This window comes from Canis lupus, chromosome 5 (assembly GCF_048164855.1).
Source record: "Canis lupus baileyi chromosome 5, mCanLup2.hap1, whole genome shotgun sequence".
NCBI classification, from domain to species: Eukaryota; Metazoa; Chordata; class Mammalia; order Carnivora; family Canidae; genus Canis; species Canis lupus.
The window spans coordinates 81,636,852-81,656,108 of record NC_132842.1 but is presented as its reverse complement, the minus strand read 5'-3'; the positions used below and the strand labels follow the sequence as shown (position 1 = coordinate 81,656,108).

General features: G+C 58.9%; 1 protein-coding gene across 1 annotated transcript in view; it reads left to right on the top strand.

Moving 5' to 3' along the window:
- Nucleotides 1-19,257, top strand: part of PADI4 (peptidyl arginine deiminase 4) — a 29,963-nt gene that overhangs the window by 10,037 nt on the left and 669 nt on the right. Inside the window, exons 3-15 of the mRNA XM_072828169.1 lie at nucleotides 27-93; nucleotides 1,605-1,672; nucleotides 2,865-2,982; nucleotides 4,810-4,935; nucleotides 6,329-6,507; nucleotides 6,634-6,737; nucleotides 7,695-7,806; nucleotides 9,135-9,242; nucleotides 14,349-14,503; nucleotides 15,382-15,523; nucleotides 15,742-15,844; nucleotides 16,964-17,031; nucleotides 17,600-17,740. Of these exons, the coding sequence (XP_072684270.1) occupies nucleotides 27-93; nucleotides 1,605-1,672; nucleotides 2,865-2,982; nucleotides 4,810-4,935; nucleotides 6,329-6,507; nucleotides 6,634-6,737; nucleotides 7,695-7,806; nucleotides 9,135-9,242; nucleotides 14,349-14,503; nucleotides 15,382-15,523; nucleotides 15,742-15,844; nucleotides 16,964-17,031; nucleotides 17,600-17,740 (1,491 nt within the window). The remainder of the gene's footprint in view (nucleotides 1-26; nucleotides 94-1,604; nucleotides 1,673-2,864; nucleotides 2,983-4,809; nucleotides 4,936-6,328; nucleotides 6,508-6,633; nucleotides 6,738-7,694; nucleotides 7,807-9,134; nucleotides 9,243-14,348; nucleotides 14,504-15,381; nucleotides 15,524-15,741; nucleotides 15,845-16,963; nucleotides 17,032-17,599; nucleotides 17,741-19,257) is intronic.

Here is a 19,257-nt window from a genome sequence, read left to right as displayed (position 1 = left end):
CCTTCATGGTTTGCTCTGTCCTTTAGGTTCAGATTTCATACTATGGACCCAAGACCAACCCAGTCCAAGCCCTGCTCTATGTCACCGGTGTTGGTAAGTGAATGACCAGGATCTTGGGATGCCACTGCCTTTCCCTCCACACACACGCCCTTGCTATGGGTCTCTCCAGGAGAAACTACACTCTGGAGCTTACCTTAGACTGAGCGGAGAAAAGGGACGATTTCTAGCTAGTCATATATATGGTGGCTCATAAATATCCCCTCCCCAGTTTATGAGCCATAAATTCAACTGGGAAGAGAGGAGAGTGCATTTACAGGGAGTTCAGTTACATCTTAATGTTTTCTCAACTTAGGAAGTGATGCATGGATTTCCACATATGAATCTCTACACCTTTTTGATACTTCAAATATCTATAAGAAACGTAGATGATGTCAATGTCATATACGATAATATATATACTGATATTCCCCAAATGCCATGACTTCCATCCCATCTTTACTGTTTTGCTGTATCAATGATCTGCACAGACTCATATTTATTTCACATTCTTCTTTAAATCACTTTCTAACTTGACCTCATCTTGAACAATAATATGGTAAGATGACTATTACCACTTAGATGGGCACTAAACGTCAGAGCAGCATGTGAAAACTTCAGGTTTCATTTCGTTGATGAATTTCATTTGGTAATACACATTTATTTCATGAGCACACATTTAAATCATATGAATAACATAGCACTCATTCTATACCAGGCACTGCACTGAGACCCTACATTTAAACCCTACAACAATGCCGTGAAATCGGCACTATTATATCCATTTTACAGATGAGTAAACTGAGGCACAAGGGGTAGACAGACTTGCCTAAGTTCATGCAGCTGGTTAGTGAAGGAGCCGGGAAATACAGAGCCTAGACTCTCTGCCGCTCTGGCCTGACACTAACACACGGCTATGGGTGTGTTTAAAAGGTCATCCAGGTCAGTGTCCTCCCGTGAGCCCCCCACGTCGCTACATACAATGTAGGCACATGGATCTATGTCACTGGAAAGACTGATCACATGTTCTGATGAGGGCGGGAAGGATTTAGAAACAGATGTGTGCTTTCTCGGTCTTGACATTTGGATAGAGTGGGGTGTGTATGATTTGGCCCCAGTGCAGCTATAATGCACACAAAGAAGAGCCAGGTGGGGTTGGAGTAACCACTGTGTCCCCCACCCCGAGGTCACTGGGGGCTGGAGTTGGGGCCAGAGGCCTGTGAGAGCCTGGCTAAGTGTCTTTGCAGGGGTTTTGCACCAAGCGTCCCATTGGGGTGGCTGGGAATTCTTTCTGGGCCCCTGAAGGTGGCCAGGTGTGTTGGCCTCAGCTGTGGCAAAGGAGGATGGGTGTGGCCAGAAGCTCCAGCTCTGCTGTCCCAGTTGCAGTCAAACATCTTCCCTGGGGACATGGGGGTGTCCTTGAATTTGTGTCTCCTCTGAAGGGGAGGGAGAGAAGCCATGGGGCAGGTCATCCCCGGGGTTGGGGGGAGGATTATCCGGTGGGACCACGCGGAGTGCCTGCCCTCGTGCCCTCACCAACCCTCTCCTCTCACTTGGTGGGATTGCAGAAATCTCCCTGAGCGCCGACATCGCCCGCACGGGCAAAGTGAAGCCTGCCGGAGCCAAGAAGGGCCAGGTACGCTGAGCCACCTGGCCGCCAGGTGCTCCCCCTCCGCTGGGTTCTCCTCTGGTGCCCCCTGGTGGTGGCCACACGAATGGCCGCCTGTCCCTTGAAGAACAGCAGAAAGGAGAAACCCCAAATTGCCTTTGCCATTTTGCTCTATGTATTTCCCCATCTCTTTTGCAAAACTAGATTCTCACCGGTTGTGAGTCCCGAGAATGTGTTGTCCCACAAATTCGAAACTACAGAGTCACCCAGTTAATGCACAGCCGAGAAAAAAATTTGTAGGCAGTTCTTCACTCGGGTGGGAGGGGGGAATAAAACTCCCCCACCCCAGGGTTTCTGGGCTGGTGGGAGAGGGTCCCGCGGAGCTGCCCACCAGGAGTGAAGACTAGAGAAAGGGCGACCTGGCAGGGGGCAGAGGAGGGAAGGAGCCACGCGGGGGCAGGAGAGTCTGGAGCCAAAGGCAGAGTAAGTGGGGTGTGCAGAAGCGGGGCGTGCAGGTGGCCTTAACTGGGTCTGCGGAAAAACCTCAGGGTGTCCCTGAAACCCCAAAGCCGCCTGCACGGTTTAATGCTGGTGTGCACTTTAGGAGGACATGGGCCACCAAGAGATGAGGATCCCTCTGTGGGGTCAGCCAAGAGGGGAGGGAGGAATTACGACCTTGGAGTGGAATCCACGCTTACGTCCCACCCAGAACGCGGTCATTCCCCGGGGCCAACGCTGTCCTGCAAACCAAGACGTCATCACTAATATATCCCTGCCGGGAGGGGCTGCTTAATTTGCTTTGATCTTTGGACACACAGCAACTGGCTGCTAAGAATAGCACCCACACTTTGGTGAATGAGTAATTAAGAGTTCACACAAGAGCAACTATTGAGATTAGGATCTTGACATAAATATTCAGCACGGTCCGGTTTGCCAATCCGACAGTTTTTTAAAAGCTGTGAAAATCAGTTTTGCAAGACAGCAAAACTTTTTTTTTTTTTTTGAAGTGGATAAATTGCATTTTTGGTGAATTTGTTTAGGATTTTTGGAGCAGGCAAACAAGACTCTCTTGGGAACCAAAGAATTAGCTGGTGTAGGATCGAGATGTGTAAATGGCACAGACTATCGAGGTGCTGGGGAAAGGTGGCTGGGCTTCCCCACGAGTTGGAGGGACGCACACGGTTGCTCAACATGCCCCGTCTCTGCTGGGTGTCCACAGAGGACCTGGACCTGGGGCCCCCACGGGCAAGGTGCCATCCTGCTGGTGAACTGTGACAGAGACCAGCCCAAATCTTCCACCATGGACTGCAAGGATGATGAGGTGGTTGACAGCAAAGGTAAGGACCCCCACACCCAGCCTCCCCCCTGCCCAGAGAGTAAGGGAAATAGAGCTTTGTCTTTTTGTAAAACCCTCCTGTCTACGCAGCCTGAGCTTAGTATCAGGCCTCAGAAATGGGGGTTATAAGAAGCGTGTTCTTATTAGCTTGTTCATTGGGTTTTTCTTTTTAAGATTTTATTTATTTATTCATGACAGACACAGAGAGAGGCAGAGACACAGGCAGAGGGAGAAGCAGGCTCCCTGCGGGGAGCCCGGTGTAGGACTCAATCCTGGGACCCCGGGATTGTGACCTGAGCTGAAGGCATGACCCGCTGAGCCACCCGGCTGTCCCTAGCTTGTCCGTTGTATAAGAAGAGTAGACAAGGTCCTGAGAGGGTAGGTGACCCACCCAAGGTCACACAGTAGCCAGAGAAGAGCTGGGACCAGACCCGAGTCTCCCAACGCCTCTGGGCCCCATGTTCCCATCTGCTGCCCGACCTACATTTCTGCTCTTGAGTCAAACCCTGGGACCTGGGGAATAAATCAAAATGAAAGCCTCACTACTGCCCCAAAGTCAAGTCTAGCCACCCTGCCCCCTGCTGGACACTGCTCTGACCACCTCAGAATCACTAACTCATCCGATCCTTGAGTACAAGGCTTGGAGGTACGTCCTGTCCTCATCCCCATTTTATAGCGGGGGAAACTGAGGCACAGGGAGGGGAAGCAATTTGCTTAAGGTCACACAGCCGGTAAGTCACAAGCTCTGGATCTGGGCCCGGGCACCCAGACCCCTGGCATCCCGACCCAGGTCTGGGGGCACGAGGAGGGTGGCGGGCGCAGGGCCTCTGCTGGCACCCCTCTGAGTGTGGCCGGGGTGGAAGACACACTGCCCACCCGCCCTGGAGGAGGGCGCCGAGGGCGTGAGGTTGGCAGGGCCTGCTGCGGGGCCTTCCCGGGGACCTGCCAGGACAGCCCAGGAACAGATGCGTTTTGAGGGTCCGTGTGATCGTGTCCGCCCGCTGCCGAGGGGCAGCATCTCTGCGGTGCCCGGACACGGAACAGTCGGAAGGGGCCCCAGGGCGCCGGCTCCCTTCCCGCGTGTCACCTCCCTCCTCCCTCTGCGTGGGCCCTGCTCCGAGCTCTGCTGACCGACAAGGACGCAGAGGCCGGGGGAGCCAAAGGAGCTCCCAGGCTCACGCACATCCGGGGCCCCAGGTCCCCCAACCCGGTGCCTGCTGCCCGGAGGTGACCGAGGTCCAGCTTTGCTCCGCCCTCGCCTTTGTTGGCCGTTATTCGGGTTGGTTCACTTCCCACTTGGGCCCAGGGCAGAAACCCGGATGGTTCCACAACTCGTCATCAAGCAGCCTGCCACGCGCTCATCACAGTTCTGGGTGCTTCCAGGCTCCAGGGGCCGGGGACGGAGCAATAAACAGGATGGTCGTGGCCCCCCCTTCACCGAGCGCCTCGGAAGCTCATTCTAGCGCCAGAAGCCCCAAAACGTCATTAGCTTTGATGCCAAAATAAAATCATCCTTTAAATCCCAGCAGGGGCACAAAGAAAATAAAACCAGGCCAGGGGCACCTGGGGGGCTCTGCCGGTGAAGCATCTGCCTTTGGCTCAGGTCATGATCCCGGGGTCCTGGGTTCGAGCCCCACATCCAGTTCCCCGCTCAGCGGAGAGCCTGCTTCTCCCCCTGCCTCCGCTGCTCCCCCTACTTGTGCTCTCTCTCAAATAAATAAATTAATTTGATTTAATTAATTAATTAAAAAAGAAAAGAAACCCAGGTGACGGGGTCAAGGGGCATCTGAAGGGAGCAGTGAGAGAGGAGAGGGTCTTCTCGTTCCAGACCTGGAGGACATGTCCCTGGTGACCCTGAGCACCAACACCCCCAGAGACTTCTTCGCCAAGCACCAGCTGCTCCTCCACGTGGCCAAATCGGAGATGGACAAAGTCAGGGTGTTTCACGCCAGCCGTGAGTCATCCTCGGCCGTCCCCTCGGTGTCCCCTTCCCACCCCCGGCACAGCCCCTTTGCACCCCCTTCGGTGAATAACTCCCGAGCCCGTTACGTAGCTTGTTCCGAGGACCAAGGCTGCGGCAGCGAGCCAGACGGCCATCCCTCCACCCCCTTCTAGAAAGGGAACACAGACGAGATGCAAACACGCAGCAAGCCGATGTCCGGTGCTGGTGGCCACCGAGGAGGAAATACCGTCCCTGCCAAGGACGGCTGTAATTGTGTCTGTGTCTTCCTCTCTGTACACGCCCGCACATGCACACACGCACACACACAGGACGCCTGCTTCCAGGGCTTGTTGAATCCAAGCCGACTGCGTACATTCCGTAATAATTTGTCCTCCAGCATCCGCACCTGCTACTGGGTGCCGGCCCTGCTCGGGGGGCTCGGGGCTCGGGGCGTAGAGCAAAGAGCAGAACAAAGCCCCTGCCCTCGTGTCCCCTTCCTCTGGGTGGTTGAGGGAGACCGAGTGTAAAATAATTACATGAAACATCTAGTGTGTCCGAAGGCGTTAAATGCTGCACAGAAGCAAGAGGGAAGGGGAGTGTGGATGAGGGGGAGAGTCCGGGGCAGGGGTGGGGGGAGTTACGTGAGCGGAGGAAGTGAGGGAACAGCCGCGCAGGCACCAGGCGAAGGGCATTCCAGGCAGAGGGAACCGTGAGTGCAAAGGCCCTGGGGTGGGTGGCACCTGTGGGCCTGAGGGAGGGAGGCAGGGAGGCCAGCGAGCTGGAGAGCAGCACCGGAGCAGGCGGGCGGGCGTTCGGATGGCAGATGAGGGGGAGAAGAAGGGGACGGGCCAGCTCGGGGAGGCCTGGACAGCTTTGGCTTCCAGTCTGAGGGCCGTGGGGGAGGCCATGCGAGATCCGAGTGACTAGCCTGCTACTGATTTGGTGACAGACCTAGTCTTGGCCTCTGCTGAGGCATCACCTCCTCCGGAAGCCGGCCCCGGCCCTCCGGGGTTCCCCCCGTCACAGCACTCACTACCATCTCTGCTGCTCCTCGCTCACCCAGGAGCCTGTGCGCTCCCTGGGGACCAGGACAGTGACCATGTCCCTGGTCTCCCCAGCTGCCAGCTGAGAGCAGGCGCTCAGGAATGAATGAGTGAATGAATGAATGAACCCTGTGCATGTTGGACTTGCATGTATGTGGTCGGGACCGGCTCGGGCGCCCCCCCACCCGCGTCACCCCATCCCTGGACCCCCAGCCGGAGCGCGACGTCCCAGCTGACGCTCTGGTTTCCCTCCCCTACGGGAGGCTCATTTTGCTGCGACGTGTCGTCGTGACGGTGGTGGCTCTGGGAAGGCCTGGCGGCCCTGGGGAGACTAAGACTCGGGCTTCCCTTGTCTCTGCCAGGGGGCAAACAGGTCTCCAGGTACAGGGCGGTCCTAGGGCCAGAGCAGCCCTGTCACCCCCTGGAGCTCCCCGGAGGCCAGCACAGCACAGACTTCTACGTGGAGGGTCTCGCTTTCCCCGACGTCAACTTCCCGGGGCTCGTTTCCCTCACCGTCTCCCTGCTGGACACGGCCAACCCGGTAGGCCAAGGGCAGCCCCCGGGGACCCCGAGCCCCGCTAGAGGCCGGGGGTGCGGAGCCCAGCTGGGGAGGAGCGGGTGTCGGGCCCTGGCGGCCGTGGCAGCCCTGCCCTTGCCCTCCTTACAGGAGCTCCCCGAGTCCCTGCTTTTCCAAGATAGTGTGATCTTCCGGGTGGCCCCCTGGATCATGACCCCCAACACTCAGCCCCCGGAGGAGGTGTACGTGTGCAGGTGAGCACCTGGGGGCCAGGGGGTGGGGCACAGACACCCCCCCAGGGGCCCTGGGTTCAACTACAGCCTCCCCCCGCACCCCGAATATCTGCTGTGTAAATGGGGGGAGACGATCCCTGCTGCAGCATGCCGAGGGGCTCTCTGGCCAGTTTGGAATAAAAAGGCAGGAAAATTCCTGTTGCTACCGTTTCGTCCCCACTTTCCCGCCCTGATGCGGGCTGAGGGCGGCTTTCTCTCCTGAAGGCCCGTGGAGTTTGCTAGACCTGATGGATGAAAACCTTCAGCCTGTGAGCCAGCCTCAGGGCTCAGGCCTCTGCACCTTCTGCACCAGAAACCATTTCAAATGCCTGTTTCTGGCCAACCTCAGAGCTGTGGGGTCTGGGGTCTGTGGTCTGGGGCCGGGGCTGGGTCCGGGGTCTGTCTGCCCTGTAACAAGCTGCTCTGGGAGCCTCGGCGTCCACCTTGCCCTCTGAGAGCACCTGCTGAGTATGCTGGGGCCTCGGGGAGGAGCTTCCCATCTACTCTTTCAGCGGCTTCTGGGCAGAAGGGGTGAGGGGCAACCTGGAGGTCAGGACGCAGCCTGGAAGCCAGCAAGGCCTGGGTTCAAATCCTGGTGCTGCCCCCCCCCCCCCCCCCGCAGTGGCATGACCTCGAGCACTGACCTCCTCATGGTGGCCTCCTCTGGATGGAAGGGGAACCTGCCGGTCCCCTCGTGGATCGCCACAAGAGCTCAGTGAGCTGTTTGCTGAGAGCAGAGAGACGAGATGAGCCGGGCCTCTCCATCCAGGCACAGGCATCTCCTGAGCTGCCACCGTGCACCTTGCCCACTCCATCCAGGCCTGAGCTCCTGCTCCAGTCCTGGGGACCCTATAGGGGTCCAGCTTGCCCCCTTGGAGCCTGGCCAAGGCCACTGCCTCCAGGATCCAGAGCACTAAGGAGCTTGTCTTCTGCTTCTAGGATGCTGGAAAATGTGGACTTCCTGAAATCAGTAACTGCTCTGGCCAAGGAAGCCAAGTGCAAGCTGACCATCCCCTCCAAGGAACAGAGCAACGATGATCGGTGGATGCAGGTACGTGGCCCTGTGGGGCAGGCAGGGGGCCTGAGACATACCAGGGGGCCCCCACTCCTGGGGCTGGGCCTGGCGGCTTGCTGGCCACCTCTCCTCAGATGGGCAGGAAGTGAGGAACCGCTGAGGGTCCTGGCACATGGGGTCTCAGGCAAGTGAACAAACCGGCTTTGGCTGCCAGCCACGGCATGCCTGCCATGGTCACCAAGATGAAAGCCACCTTCCTGCCTGAAAACTCTCAGATGACCCTCCAGAAATGATCAAACCTGTCCCTCCAGTGGCCCTCCCTCCAAGCTCAGCCATCACACCAGGCCGCTCCCCTGCTCCAGCACTTTCCGTGGTTCCCACCTCCTCCTTCTCAGCCTGCCTCCAGGGCCCCCCACCCCCAATCTGGCTGCCCCTCACCTTTTGCCAGCCTGCTGGCCGCACCGCATCCCTATTCTGCTTCCCCCATCATGCCACGAGCTCCCTAAGGACGGAGACTGAGTCTCACTCAGCTCAGCACCCAGCACCGGCATGGGCAGTGGCTGCAGGTGCTGGCAGGCTGAACCCAACCTCCTCACCACTCCCTTCCCTTCTTGGCGCTTCCACCCTGCTCCCGCCCCTGTGCCTGGACCCACTGATGGTCCCTCTCTCCGCTCTCCATTCCCATCCCCCCCAACCGGTCCTGCTTGTACAATCCCAGCTCCAAAGCTTCCCCTCCAGAAGTCTCCCATCCCTCTCCTAAGCCCACAGATAGCACCCTCGCTGCCTTTCCCATCGTCCTGTCTGCGTGAAGTTGGGCTGACGAGCATAAGACTGCTGGCAGCACCATTTTTAACCTACAAAACTGGCAATTTCAGGGGGTTCAGCCTAATTGAGTTCACATCCGACATCACATCTGTCAGAAAACCGGGTGCATCTCTGAGCCCTCCCTGCTTCTGCCCCCTGGGCAAGGCTGGGTCTGACCTGCCCCCTCTTTGGGGGAGGGCTGCTCTTCCCCCCCGCCCCAGGTCTCAGCTTGCCAGTTCCCATTCTCTTCCTGTCCCAAGCACATCAGGAACCCCTCCTTCCCCTCCTCACACTGGGTGCTAGGTGCCCAGCTCCCTGCGGACAGGGCCTGACTCTCGCTCACCGGGTCCCCAGCACCTGCAGCACCTGGCCCCAACACTCACCAGGAGTGGGGGTGAGCCCCTTTGGGCACACACAGGATAATAAGCTCTGCTTCCTCAGAGCCCCTTCTCTGGGATCACACACTGCACAGGGATTAGCCCTTGAGCACAGGGGAGGGTGACCGCGCGCAGGCCCCCATCCCCACGCCCCTCAGCCCTCTTTCCGCTCGCCCTGCACAGGACGAGATAGAGATCGGCTACATCCAAGCCCCGCACAAGACCCTGCCCGTGGTCTTTGACTCTCCGAGGAACAGGGGCCTGAAGGACTTCCCCATCAAGTGCTTGCTGGTACGTGCTGGGGGGCCGGCGGCTCCGGGACCCCCTGCCCCAGGCCTCCTTCCTCCCCAGGCTCGGCAGGTTACTTCCTGTATTTTTGTCACTGCCGAGATGAAAGCGGGCTCTCCCTTTCCCAAAGCTCCTTCCAGCCATGAGCTCAGCCTGTCCTCAGAATAACCCTGCCAAGGACGGCAGGTCACCCTGGGTCGTCCTGGTCCCACTGAGGATGCTCTCGCTGGGGGGGGGGGGGGGGGGGGAGCAGAATTGGAACCTCCCCAACCCTCCGAGTGGAAGCTCTATCTTTTGGGAAGGAGGGATCTGGCCCTCGTGGTGGGTCCATCTGGGATATGGGGCGGGTTTGGGGATCAGAGTGGTCATTTCCTAGATGTGAGTCTGCATGTGTGTGGGGGTGGAGTGGGGGGCATGTATCGGTGGGTCATGCTGGACCAGCCCGGTGGGTTCGTGTAGACTCAGCACAGAATTATCATGATAGGGGCAGCCCAGGTGGCTCAGTGGTTTAGCGCCACCTTCGGAATCCCAAGATCGAGTCCCACGTCGGGCTCCCTGCATGGAGCCTGCTTCTCTCTCTGCCTGTGTCTCTGCCTCTCTCTCTTGCTCTCTCGCTCTCTCTGCGTCTCTCATGAATAAATAAATAAAATCTTTAAAAAAAAAAAGAGAGAGAATCATCATGATAGGAATAGTCACATTGACTGAGCACACACTCTGTGTTGGTCACGATGCCAGGTTCTCTACAAGCACGGACTCGTTTAATTCGTCCAGCAACCTTGAATCTAGATGCTATCACTAGGCCCATTTTATAGATTAGGAAACTGAGGCTCAGAGAGATACAGTCGCTTTCCCAAGGTCACACAAAAGAGGGGAGGAGCTGGCCCTCGAACCAGGCGGCTTGGCCCCGGGAGCGAGCTCCGTTCCCAGGATGCCACCAGGTGTGCACTGCAGGTGCCAGGGCAGCGCAGGGGAAAAGGAGTGGGAGGCGCAGGGTGCAAGGTTTGCACCGAGGAATGGCTTTCCGGGGAGCACCCTGCGCCCCGGGGAAGGGGAGGCAGGCCTGCCCACACGGGAGGCTTTGAAAGCAAGTCTGAGCTCGACTCTGCACCTTGTCCGAGTCTCGCTCGCTCTCCCGCGCTGAGCGGTGCCACACAGATTTCGTTGGGTCCAGGTGTCTCTCTGGCTGGAATCCGGTTCCTCCTGTTTCAGGACCTCGGGGATCAAGGGGCAGCTGCTGCAGGGACCATGGTCCCTCCCGCTGCTTTCAGCCCTGCTCCGCTCAGCGGCCTGTCGCCCGCTTCGCTGTGCTGAGGGTGACAGAGGCCAGAGTCTCTGACATCACAAGCCTAATCGCCAGCGTCACCTCAGCACAGGTGTCCCCACCTTTCCCACACCTGGCCTTGTGCGAGGGGCTGCGATGCTTGCTCAGGCAAGCGCAGCTGCGGTTTTCTGACTCGCATCACCCAGGAGGGGAATTGGGGTAAAAGTCAAACTTGTCACCAGACAACGTCGCCATCTGCTCTTCCAAACTCCTCATGGGCCGCTTTGCCTGTTCCTCACCCAGCTCCAACCCCACCTTCCAGGCCGCCTTCCTGTTCTCCAACGTGCCCAACTCCCCCGCACCGGAGCCTCCGCAGGGCCGTTCTCTGCCCACCGTGCTCCTCCCGCTTCACATAAATCTCTGACTTGTTGTTTTGCTTTTGTTGTTTTCCCGCTAGACTGTGAGCAGCACTGGGGGGCGGGGGGGAGCAGGGCCAAGGCCACGGCGCCCATCACGCGGACGGCCGCTTAGCACACTGCATGCTCGCAGGGGCTGTTCTTCCCCTAAGAAAAAACATCAGTAAATTTTTACACCAGCAGTGAGTGGAAAACCAGCAGCACTTACTGTGCGCAGAGGGCAACGGTGGAGGTAGACAGAGTGAAAATAATGCCACCGGAGCCAGCTCCACACAAGGGGGTGCAAGAGCTGAGCAGCCGAGGTTTGCTCCCTGGATGTTAACATGGGTTTTGAGGATGGATTTGCACACTCTGGGTCCTTGATGAGCCTGAAACACTAGAGGAGAGCTCACAGGGCGACGCGTGTCAGTCTGTGCGGGAAGCTGCACAAGCAGGTGTGAGTGGCCCCTGCACCCCCCTGCTGCTGGGGGTCCACTTTGCACGTGGGCCAAGGGTGCACCCCCACTTGCCTTGGGAAATCCAAGCCCGCGGCCTGTGGAGCTGAGCCCCTCTTGTGGCAAAGGCCAAAGGCCAAGGCAGTGAATTTATCATTCGTTCATCAAATATTCTAATGAGCCCATGCTCCGTGCCCAGCCTCGCTCTGGGCACTTGGGATACATCATGAGCAGCGCCAAGGATCCCACCCTCATGGAGGTGACATTGTAGCCCAAGGCGACAAACAGTGAACATTAAGTACCGTGAACAAATACATTATATCGTACGTTGGAAAGTGGAATCTAACGCCACAGGGAAAAAAAAAAAGGAACAGAATCAAGGGGCTCCCAGGTGCTGGAGTAGTGGGGGGATTATGGGGCAATTTTATTCTATTTTTTTATTTAAGGATTTTATTTATTTATTCATGAGACAGAGAGAGAGAGGCAGAGACACAGGCAGAGGGAGAAGCAGGCTCCCTGCGGAGATCCCGATGTGGGGCTCGATCCCAGTATCCCAGGGTCATGATCTGAGCCAAAGGCAGACGTTCAACCACTGAGCCACCCGGGTGTCCCTACATGGCAATTTTAAATAGGAAAAGGTCAAGGTAGGTCTCTTTGAGAAGCGGACACTGGAGCAAAAACTCCAAAGAGGTGAGAGAGTCGGCTGCGAGGATGTCTGGGTGAGGAGTGTCCGAGGCAGAAGAACGCCAGTGCAAAGGCCCTGGGGCAGGAGCAAGCCCGGCAGGATCCACGAAGAGCAAAGAGCGAGGAGGCCAGAAGGGGTGGAGCAGAGAGAGCAAGAGGAAGGGTGGGATCTCTTTGCCGCACCTGCTGGGAAGGGAGACCGTTCTCAATGATCAGACTGTCGACATTCCAGAAAACGCGGACGTCACTCTGGAGGGACGCACTGTTACTGCGAAGGGCCCCAGGGGGACCCCGCGGAGGGACTTCAGTCACATCCACGAGGAAGCCAGTCTCGTTGGAAAGAAGAAGAAGAGGCTCTAAGTGGACACATGGTGGGAACTGGAGCAGAACTGGAGTCGTGGGCAGAGCAGGGCAAGGGCGTTGCGCCGGGCTTCCGGGCTTCCGTTACAAGACGAGGTCTGCGTGCGCTCACTTCCCCATCAACGTCGTGGTGCAGGAGGATGCTTCTCGTGTTGAAATCCAACATTTCTGGGGTGAAAAATACGTCCCCTGGGCTCGGATAAGGCCAGGTGTTGCGTGTTCAGTATCTCGAGATAAAACGAGTTAATTCTTGAAGGAAATGGCATTGAACTTGCATCAAACTCAGCAGCTTCGATTCGGCAAGCCACGGGAGTTCAAAGTAAGGATATCGGAAAATCTGGGGACGGTATCCACGTTTCTGAAAAAGGAACAGTTCACCAGGCTGATGGATAAGATCCACAGCTACAGAAACAGCAAGATGTCGGATGGTTTTTCAGACTTACTTGTGATATTTGAAAGATGCAATAAAAGCTGGATTGACTTGGAGGGAAGAATGAAGGCAGGGCGGGAGGAGAGGCTGTCAGAGGTGATGGGGATGGAGTCGGGGGCAGGTCCTGTGGCCACTGCGGGGCTGTTTGTTTAAACCCTGAGAAACTGGGGGATTGTTGCAGAGTCTTAAACGGAGGATTTGACCTGATGGATGTTACAAAAGGGAAGCTCTGGTTTCTTGTTGAGGGGCAGGGGGGCAGGTGGGCAGGTGGGCAGGGACAAGAAGTGCAGGGAGGAGGCAGGGGGCAGGGGTTGGCAGGGAAGTGCAGACGGGAGAAAGATGTGTGGGGTGGTCAGCACGTGTTCCATGTTCCGGGAGATGGTGCCAGCACCTGGAGGAAGACAACTATAGAGAATAAAGGATGAGAGAAGAGGCTGGGGCAGGCTGCCCCGTGCACAGGAGCCTGAGACGCAGGACCCGACAGCGTGCAGTGTCCTGAAGGCCAAGCACAGAGAGTGTGCGAGGACATGAGTGTGACCAGCTGACTCTCCTGACGCCGGAGGGCTCGGCTCTCAGGGCTCAGCTGTGTGGTCAGGAAGTTTCCAGGGCACAGCGGGCATGGGAGTCGGGCTGGCATGGGTGTCAGAGAGAAAGGGAGAAGTGGGAACGCTGGGGCCAGTGCAGTAGGCAGAATGGTGGCCCTCAGACACAGGCTCGTGCTAATCCCCAGAACCCGAGGCTTTCCTGTGGCAAAAGACCCTGGCAGGTGTGACTCAGTTCGGGACCCTGGGATGGGGAGGCGCCTTGAGTTATCTGGCGGGCTCTAACCATCCTGGTGCTCCTTGGAAGACGGAAGACGGAGTGGGAGAAGGGCCGTGTAGACACAGCAAGTACCCTGACCACGAGGGAAGAGGCCACCAGGCACGGTGACGGCCAGAAGCTGGAAGGGCAGGGAAACAGTCTGCCCTCGGGGCCTCCAGAAGCAACCAGCCTGCCTTGATGTTAGCCCTGGTTTCAGAGCCCACAGAGAACAAATGTGTGTTGTTTTAAGCCACTAGCTGTGTCACAGCAGCCACAGGAAACTCATAGTGGGGGTGAGAGACGTGTCGCCTGCCTGTTCTTCCCATGAAGATCCACGAGGGATGCCACAGCCACTTGGGGAAGCCGGTTCCAGCCCAGTCGGGAGGGAGCACGGTGCGGTCCAGGAGGCTCGCTGTGTAGACGGCCAGTCCCTCCATCATCTGGCTGTGGGGCCTGAAGAAGCCACCCACCACTCTGACCAGCCTTCTGTCTGTGGAATGAGGACAAAAATGCTACTTGGCAGATTCACTGTCACTCCCCAGTTAAGGTTTGCGACGCCGTGGGCTCGCACCAGGCCCCCACCGCCGCTCCCTCCGCGGCCGGCGAGTCCGCCCGGGTCTGCGCTGCACCAGCTCCGGCCACGGCGAGCCTTCCTGCGGCTGGAGGCCCGTCCTCACGCGGGGACCCGCTCTCCACGCCTGGCATGCGCTTCTCCCATCGCAGGGTCCAGATTTTGGCTACGTGACTCGAGGGCCCGATACTGGAGAGGTTACTACCTTCGACTCCTTTGGAAACCTGGAAGTGAGCCCCCCGGTCACCGTCGGGAGGAAGAAGTACCCTCTGGGCAGGATCCTCATTGGGAGTGGCGGCTACCCCAGGTGAGGAGGGCAGGGCAGAGAGGGCCGGGCCTGGGGGCCCCAGGTGAGGAGGGGAGGGGTGGAGAGGGCTGGACCCAGGGGCCCCAGGTGAGGAGGGGAGGGCTGGCTCTGCTGGCGCGGGGAAGGAAGGCAGCCGTGAGCAAGAGGGACAAGGCCTTGCTGCTGTTCTAGTGGGCGAGACACAATGTTAGACAAATAAGATCATTTCAAATAGTGAAGAAAGCAAAAAGAGAGGGGCAGAGGAAGAGTGGGAACTGTTAGGGTGACTAGGGCGGGGCTCACTGAGAGGGCAGCCCTGGAGCTAAGGCCCGATGACAACAAGGACAGGGCTGTGTGGGATATGGGGTGGAGGGTTCCTGGCGGGTGAAAGAGCACGTGCAAAGGCCCTGCGGGTGTTCAAGAAGGCAGAGTGGCCGGAACAGATTGCATGATGGGGAGCAGAGGGCTAGACTGGGAAGGACCGTGGAGACAGAGCCAGGAGACTGAAGCCCGTGGAAGTGGAGGAATGGTCCCCGGTCTTCACCGCCAAGGAGGGATTTACCCACTCGGCTGGGGCCGGCTCTCCACATCCACCGGGTAATACGGGCCAGCCTCAGGCTTACCCCCAACAGCAGCATCTGGGCCGAGTCAGTGAGCAGTGTGTTCTGAGGCTAAGCTCTGGTCTTACTGACTGTGCCGACTTGGTGCCTCAGTTTCCCTCCCTCCAACAAACTGGTAAATTCCTCCCGTTTGGAGGATGGCGTAAAGGAGTCCAGGCCTCTGAATCCCTTTCCTCGCTGAAGGGGGGAGGCTTGACGCGCCTGCCAGGCCTCCATGTCCCTCAGAGGCTCCCCTGCTGCCCCCGCCCCCGTGACACCCCCTCCGTCCTGTGCGGGCAGCAAGGAGAGCCAGGAGATGCACCAGGCCGTGCAGGACTTCCTCAGCGCCCAGCAGGTGCAGGCGCCCGTGAAGCTCTACTCCGACTGGCTGTTTGTGGGCCACGTGGACGAGTTCCTGAGCTTCGTGCCCGCGCCCAAGAAGGTGCAGTCCCGGGGGGCTCCCTGAAGGAAGCCCCATGCCTCCTCCCCGGGCCCCTAAGCCTCGCTCTGCCGACTGCCCCGGGAGGCCTGCCCGGCCGCGTACAGCCAGCCGCCTGGCCTTCCCTCCACCCCAGGAGGGGGCCTCCCTGGGTCGGAGCCCATGCTTTGGGGAGCCCCCGGGGACACGGCTGACCTCTGCCCCCGTGTTCCTGCCTCCAGGGCTTCCGGCTGCTGCTGGCCAGCCCCCGGGCCTGCTACGCACTGCTGGAGGAGCAGCTCAAGGGGGGCCACGGGGAAGCTGCGCTCTTTGAAGGCATCAAGAGTAAGCTGGCTCTGCCCCCCGCATCGGGCTCCGTTCTCCACCGTCACGGGGTTCCCCGTAGGGGATGGCGGCGAGCGGGCGGTGGCTGTCCCCTGAGCACCTGCTGTGCGCCAGGCTCCGCGTGACCCCGGGCCGAGTAGCTCCCCGCCCTGCCGTTGGGGCTCAGGTCTCGGGGAAGTGACTCAAGTAAATGACAACAGCTCAGGGGGCCTTGTGAGAAGGGAGGTGGTGGGTCCCTAGGAGGAGTCCAAGGGAGGCTTCCTGGAGGAGGCAACAGACCCGGCGAGCGGGAGCATGAGTGAGCAGGAGGTCGCCCAACGGGGCGCTGGGATGAGAGGAGGAGGAGACACATCTCAGGCAGAGGGAACAGGGAATGCAAAGGCTCAGAGGCAGGAGAGAGCAAAATGAAGTGTCTGAGGACCCGAATGAAGTCCAGTCCGGCCCAAATGCTGAAGGAGTGAATGAATGAATGAGTGAGCGAGTACATGAACCAGCGAATGAAAGTTCTGTCCGTCTGGAGCACAGAAGGAAATCCTGACGTCCGCAGGCATGCGCTGGCTCAGAGGTTGGTGAGCCTCCACCGCCGAGAGGTTTTACCAAGTATCTGCAGGGCGTCGTGTGATATCAGGGACCCGTTAGGCCCCCGTCTGCCTCTCGGAGATGGGATCCCTTTGGAGGTAATTTAAGGGACTGAAACATTTTTTTTATTTTTTTGAAAATTGTATTTATTTATTTGACAGAGAGAGGGAGACAGAAAGAGCGAGCACAGGCAGGGGGAGCAGCAGAGGCAGAGGGAGAAGCAGGCCCCCTGCTGAGCAGGGAGCCCGACACGGGACTCGATCCCAGGACCCCGGGATCAGAACCTGAGCCGAAGGCAGACGCTCAACCACTGAGCCACCCAGGGGCCCCAAGAAAAATGCTTTTAAGGAGAACTTACGCTCTTGAAATATTTTATTAAAGGCATTCGCCTCCTAGATGCTCACAACGAACCTGTGCATTAGGAATTACAACCGCCGCCTTTTTATAGCTGGGAAGGCCGAGGCCCCACCGGGCCCACCAGGAGGGGGGACCTCGGCCTCTGAACTCATCGGCATTCTTTTCTCTTTTTCTCCATGACAGAAAAAAACCAGAAAATAAAGGACATCCTGTCAGACAAGAAACTGAGAGACCAGAATTCATACGTGGAGGTACCAGCCTGGGAGGCAGGGGACGCACAGTCCGGGCGGACAGGTGCGGGGCGGGTGCCTTCACCTGGGCACCCGACGCAGAGCCTTCCCCTTCCGCCGGCTGCGTGTCGGCGGGGTGGTGAACGGATTTGGGATTTGGGTAGCCGTGCGTGGGACCGACAGACAGACGCTAGTCACCACCGTGGGAACACGCACGAAGGATGCGTGGGAAAGGGGGGAAGGGAGGCCGGGAAAGCTGGAGCCCCGGGAAGATGGGTGCAAGTCTCAGAAGCGGAGGGGCAGGTGGGAGAGAGGCCAAGTGCTAGAGGGACACGGGGTGGCCAGGAGCACGGGGACAGGCGGGCAGAAGCAAGAGGCGGGGGGCTGGAGCAGAGCAGAGCCAGGGAAGGAGGGAAGCGAAGAAGGTGCCATCGCTGCCTTGCCCACGCTGTCCCTGGTGCCCTCCCCACCACGGTCCCCAACCCCCGGGGGCGCCCTGCTGCGCCCCATCACCCCCACCGGCCCTCCACCCCCTCATCGCCCGGCCCCTGCCCGAGTTGGCCCCACCACACCCCCCCTGCCCCCCCAGAAATGCATCGACTGGAACCGGGAGGTGCTGAAGCGGGAGCTGGGCCTGAGCGAGCGGGACATCGTGGACATCCCCCAGCTCTTCAAGCTTCAGGAGGAGAACAGTGGGATCCTCAAGGCCGAAGCCTATTTTCCAAACATGGTGAGGAGGTGGGCTCCGGGGTGGGCCCAGGGCCTTAAGTCAGGGACCCGGGGTGCGGATCCAGGAGGCCTGGGCATCTCACAGCCGCCCTGGGAGCCCCAGACTCTCATGGGTCCCCCTCACGGATGAGGCCCAGAGAGGTCGGGTCTCCGGCACAGGAACCCATAGCTGGTAAAATGGGATTTAGAGCTGGAACCCGAAGCCAGGGTCTGGCTGCAGAGCCCACGCCGTCACCACCAGGGCTCTTCCCCGCGCAGGCTGCGGTGGGGGCGTGTGGGCAGAGCAAGCCGCTACCAGGGTGCTCTCGGGTCGCGTTTGGAAGGGATAAGGGTGGGCGCAGCACTGCAGACTGGGTGCTCAGGGAGGCCCCTCTGAGGGCAGGAAGCCAGCGCTGCCGGGCTGGGCAGATTCTCTCCTCTGAAGGGCAGACTTGAGGGGGCTCCCGCCCTTACCAAGGACCTTACACTGTGACCCCCTCCCACCAGCGCCATCTCAAGGCCGCCTGTTATATTTTTACTGTCCCTGTGCCCTTCCTCCGTCTCCACCAAGGATACCGGAGGGCCAGGCGGCAACCTCACCCAGTTCTCCGGGGGCCCCTCGGCTCCCCTCTCCTGCCGGGGCTGGAGGTCACAGGTCAGGGGCAGCGGGGAGCCCCTGGCACAGTGGATGTCAAACTGGTTCCCCCCGGCTCACTGGGGTTCAAAGACAGTGCCTCAAAACCCAGTGGTTTGGATTTTCTCTGTTTTAGGCATCAAGGTACTGCAGGAGATTTTGTTTAGATTTTGTTTAGAAGAAGAGGGTCTGTGGTTAAAGAAAGGCAGAAGGCAGGAGGGGGGGCCCTTGAACAAAATTCCTTGGCCCCAAGTATTCAGTTGCGTCACGTGAGCCCAGCCGGGGTTCCCAGGCAGGAAAGGCCGACACTGGCGGCCAGGGGATGGGGCATCGTGAACGAAGGCGTGGGTGCCACTCGGTGCCTTGACTGCGGGCTCTGCAGGGGGCCTGAGCCTGGCTCAGCCCCAGGGACCCCCGGCAGGAGGTGCGGGTGTGGACGTGGAACCGGCAGAGAGACTCAGGGAGTGAGACACTCGGCCAGCAGGGGCTGGTCTGAGCCGTGACAACGACTCCTGAGCTTGGGAGACTGACCCTGCCCCTGCTCCATGAGCGTGACAGCTCGTTGTCCCAGCAACGTAACCGCATTTGGGCTCCTGTTGCTGGTGAGGCTCAGAGAGGCCAAGTGACTTGCCTAAGGTCACGCAGCTATTGAGTAGCCGGGCTGGGATTCAAACCCGGGTTGGCCTGCAGCCAAAATCCTCCTCCTTTCACCTCCCGGGATAAGGGAGGAAACAGCTATTTACATAAGTGGTAATACACGGGGAGCACTAACTGCCAGGGTTCGGGGACTCACGGGCGGCTTCACAGAGGGGGCACCCCTGGAGCTGGGCCTCGAGTCACACAGAGTTTGCCAGAAGGTGGCAGATGGGGAAGGAGAGTGTAGCATCCATAACATGGGCCCCAGA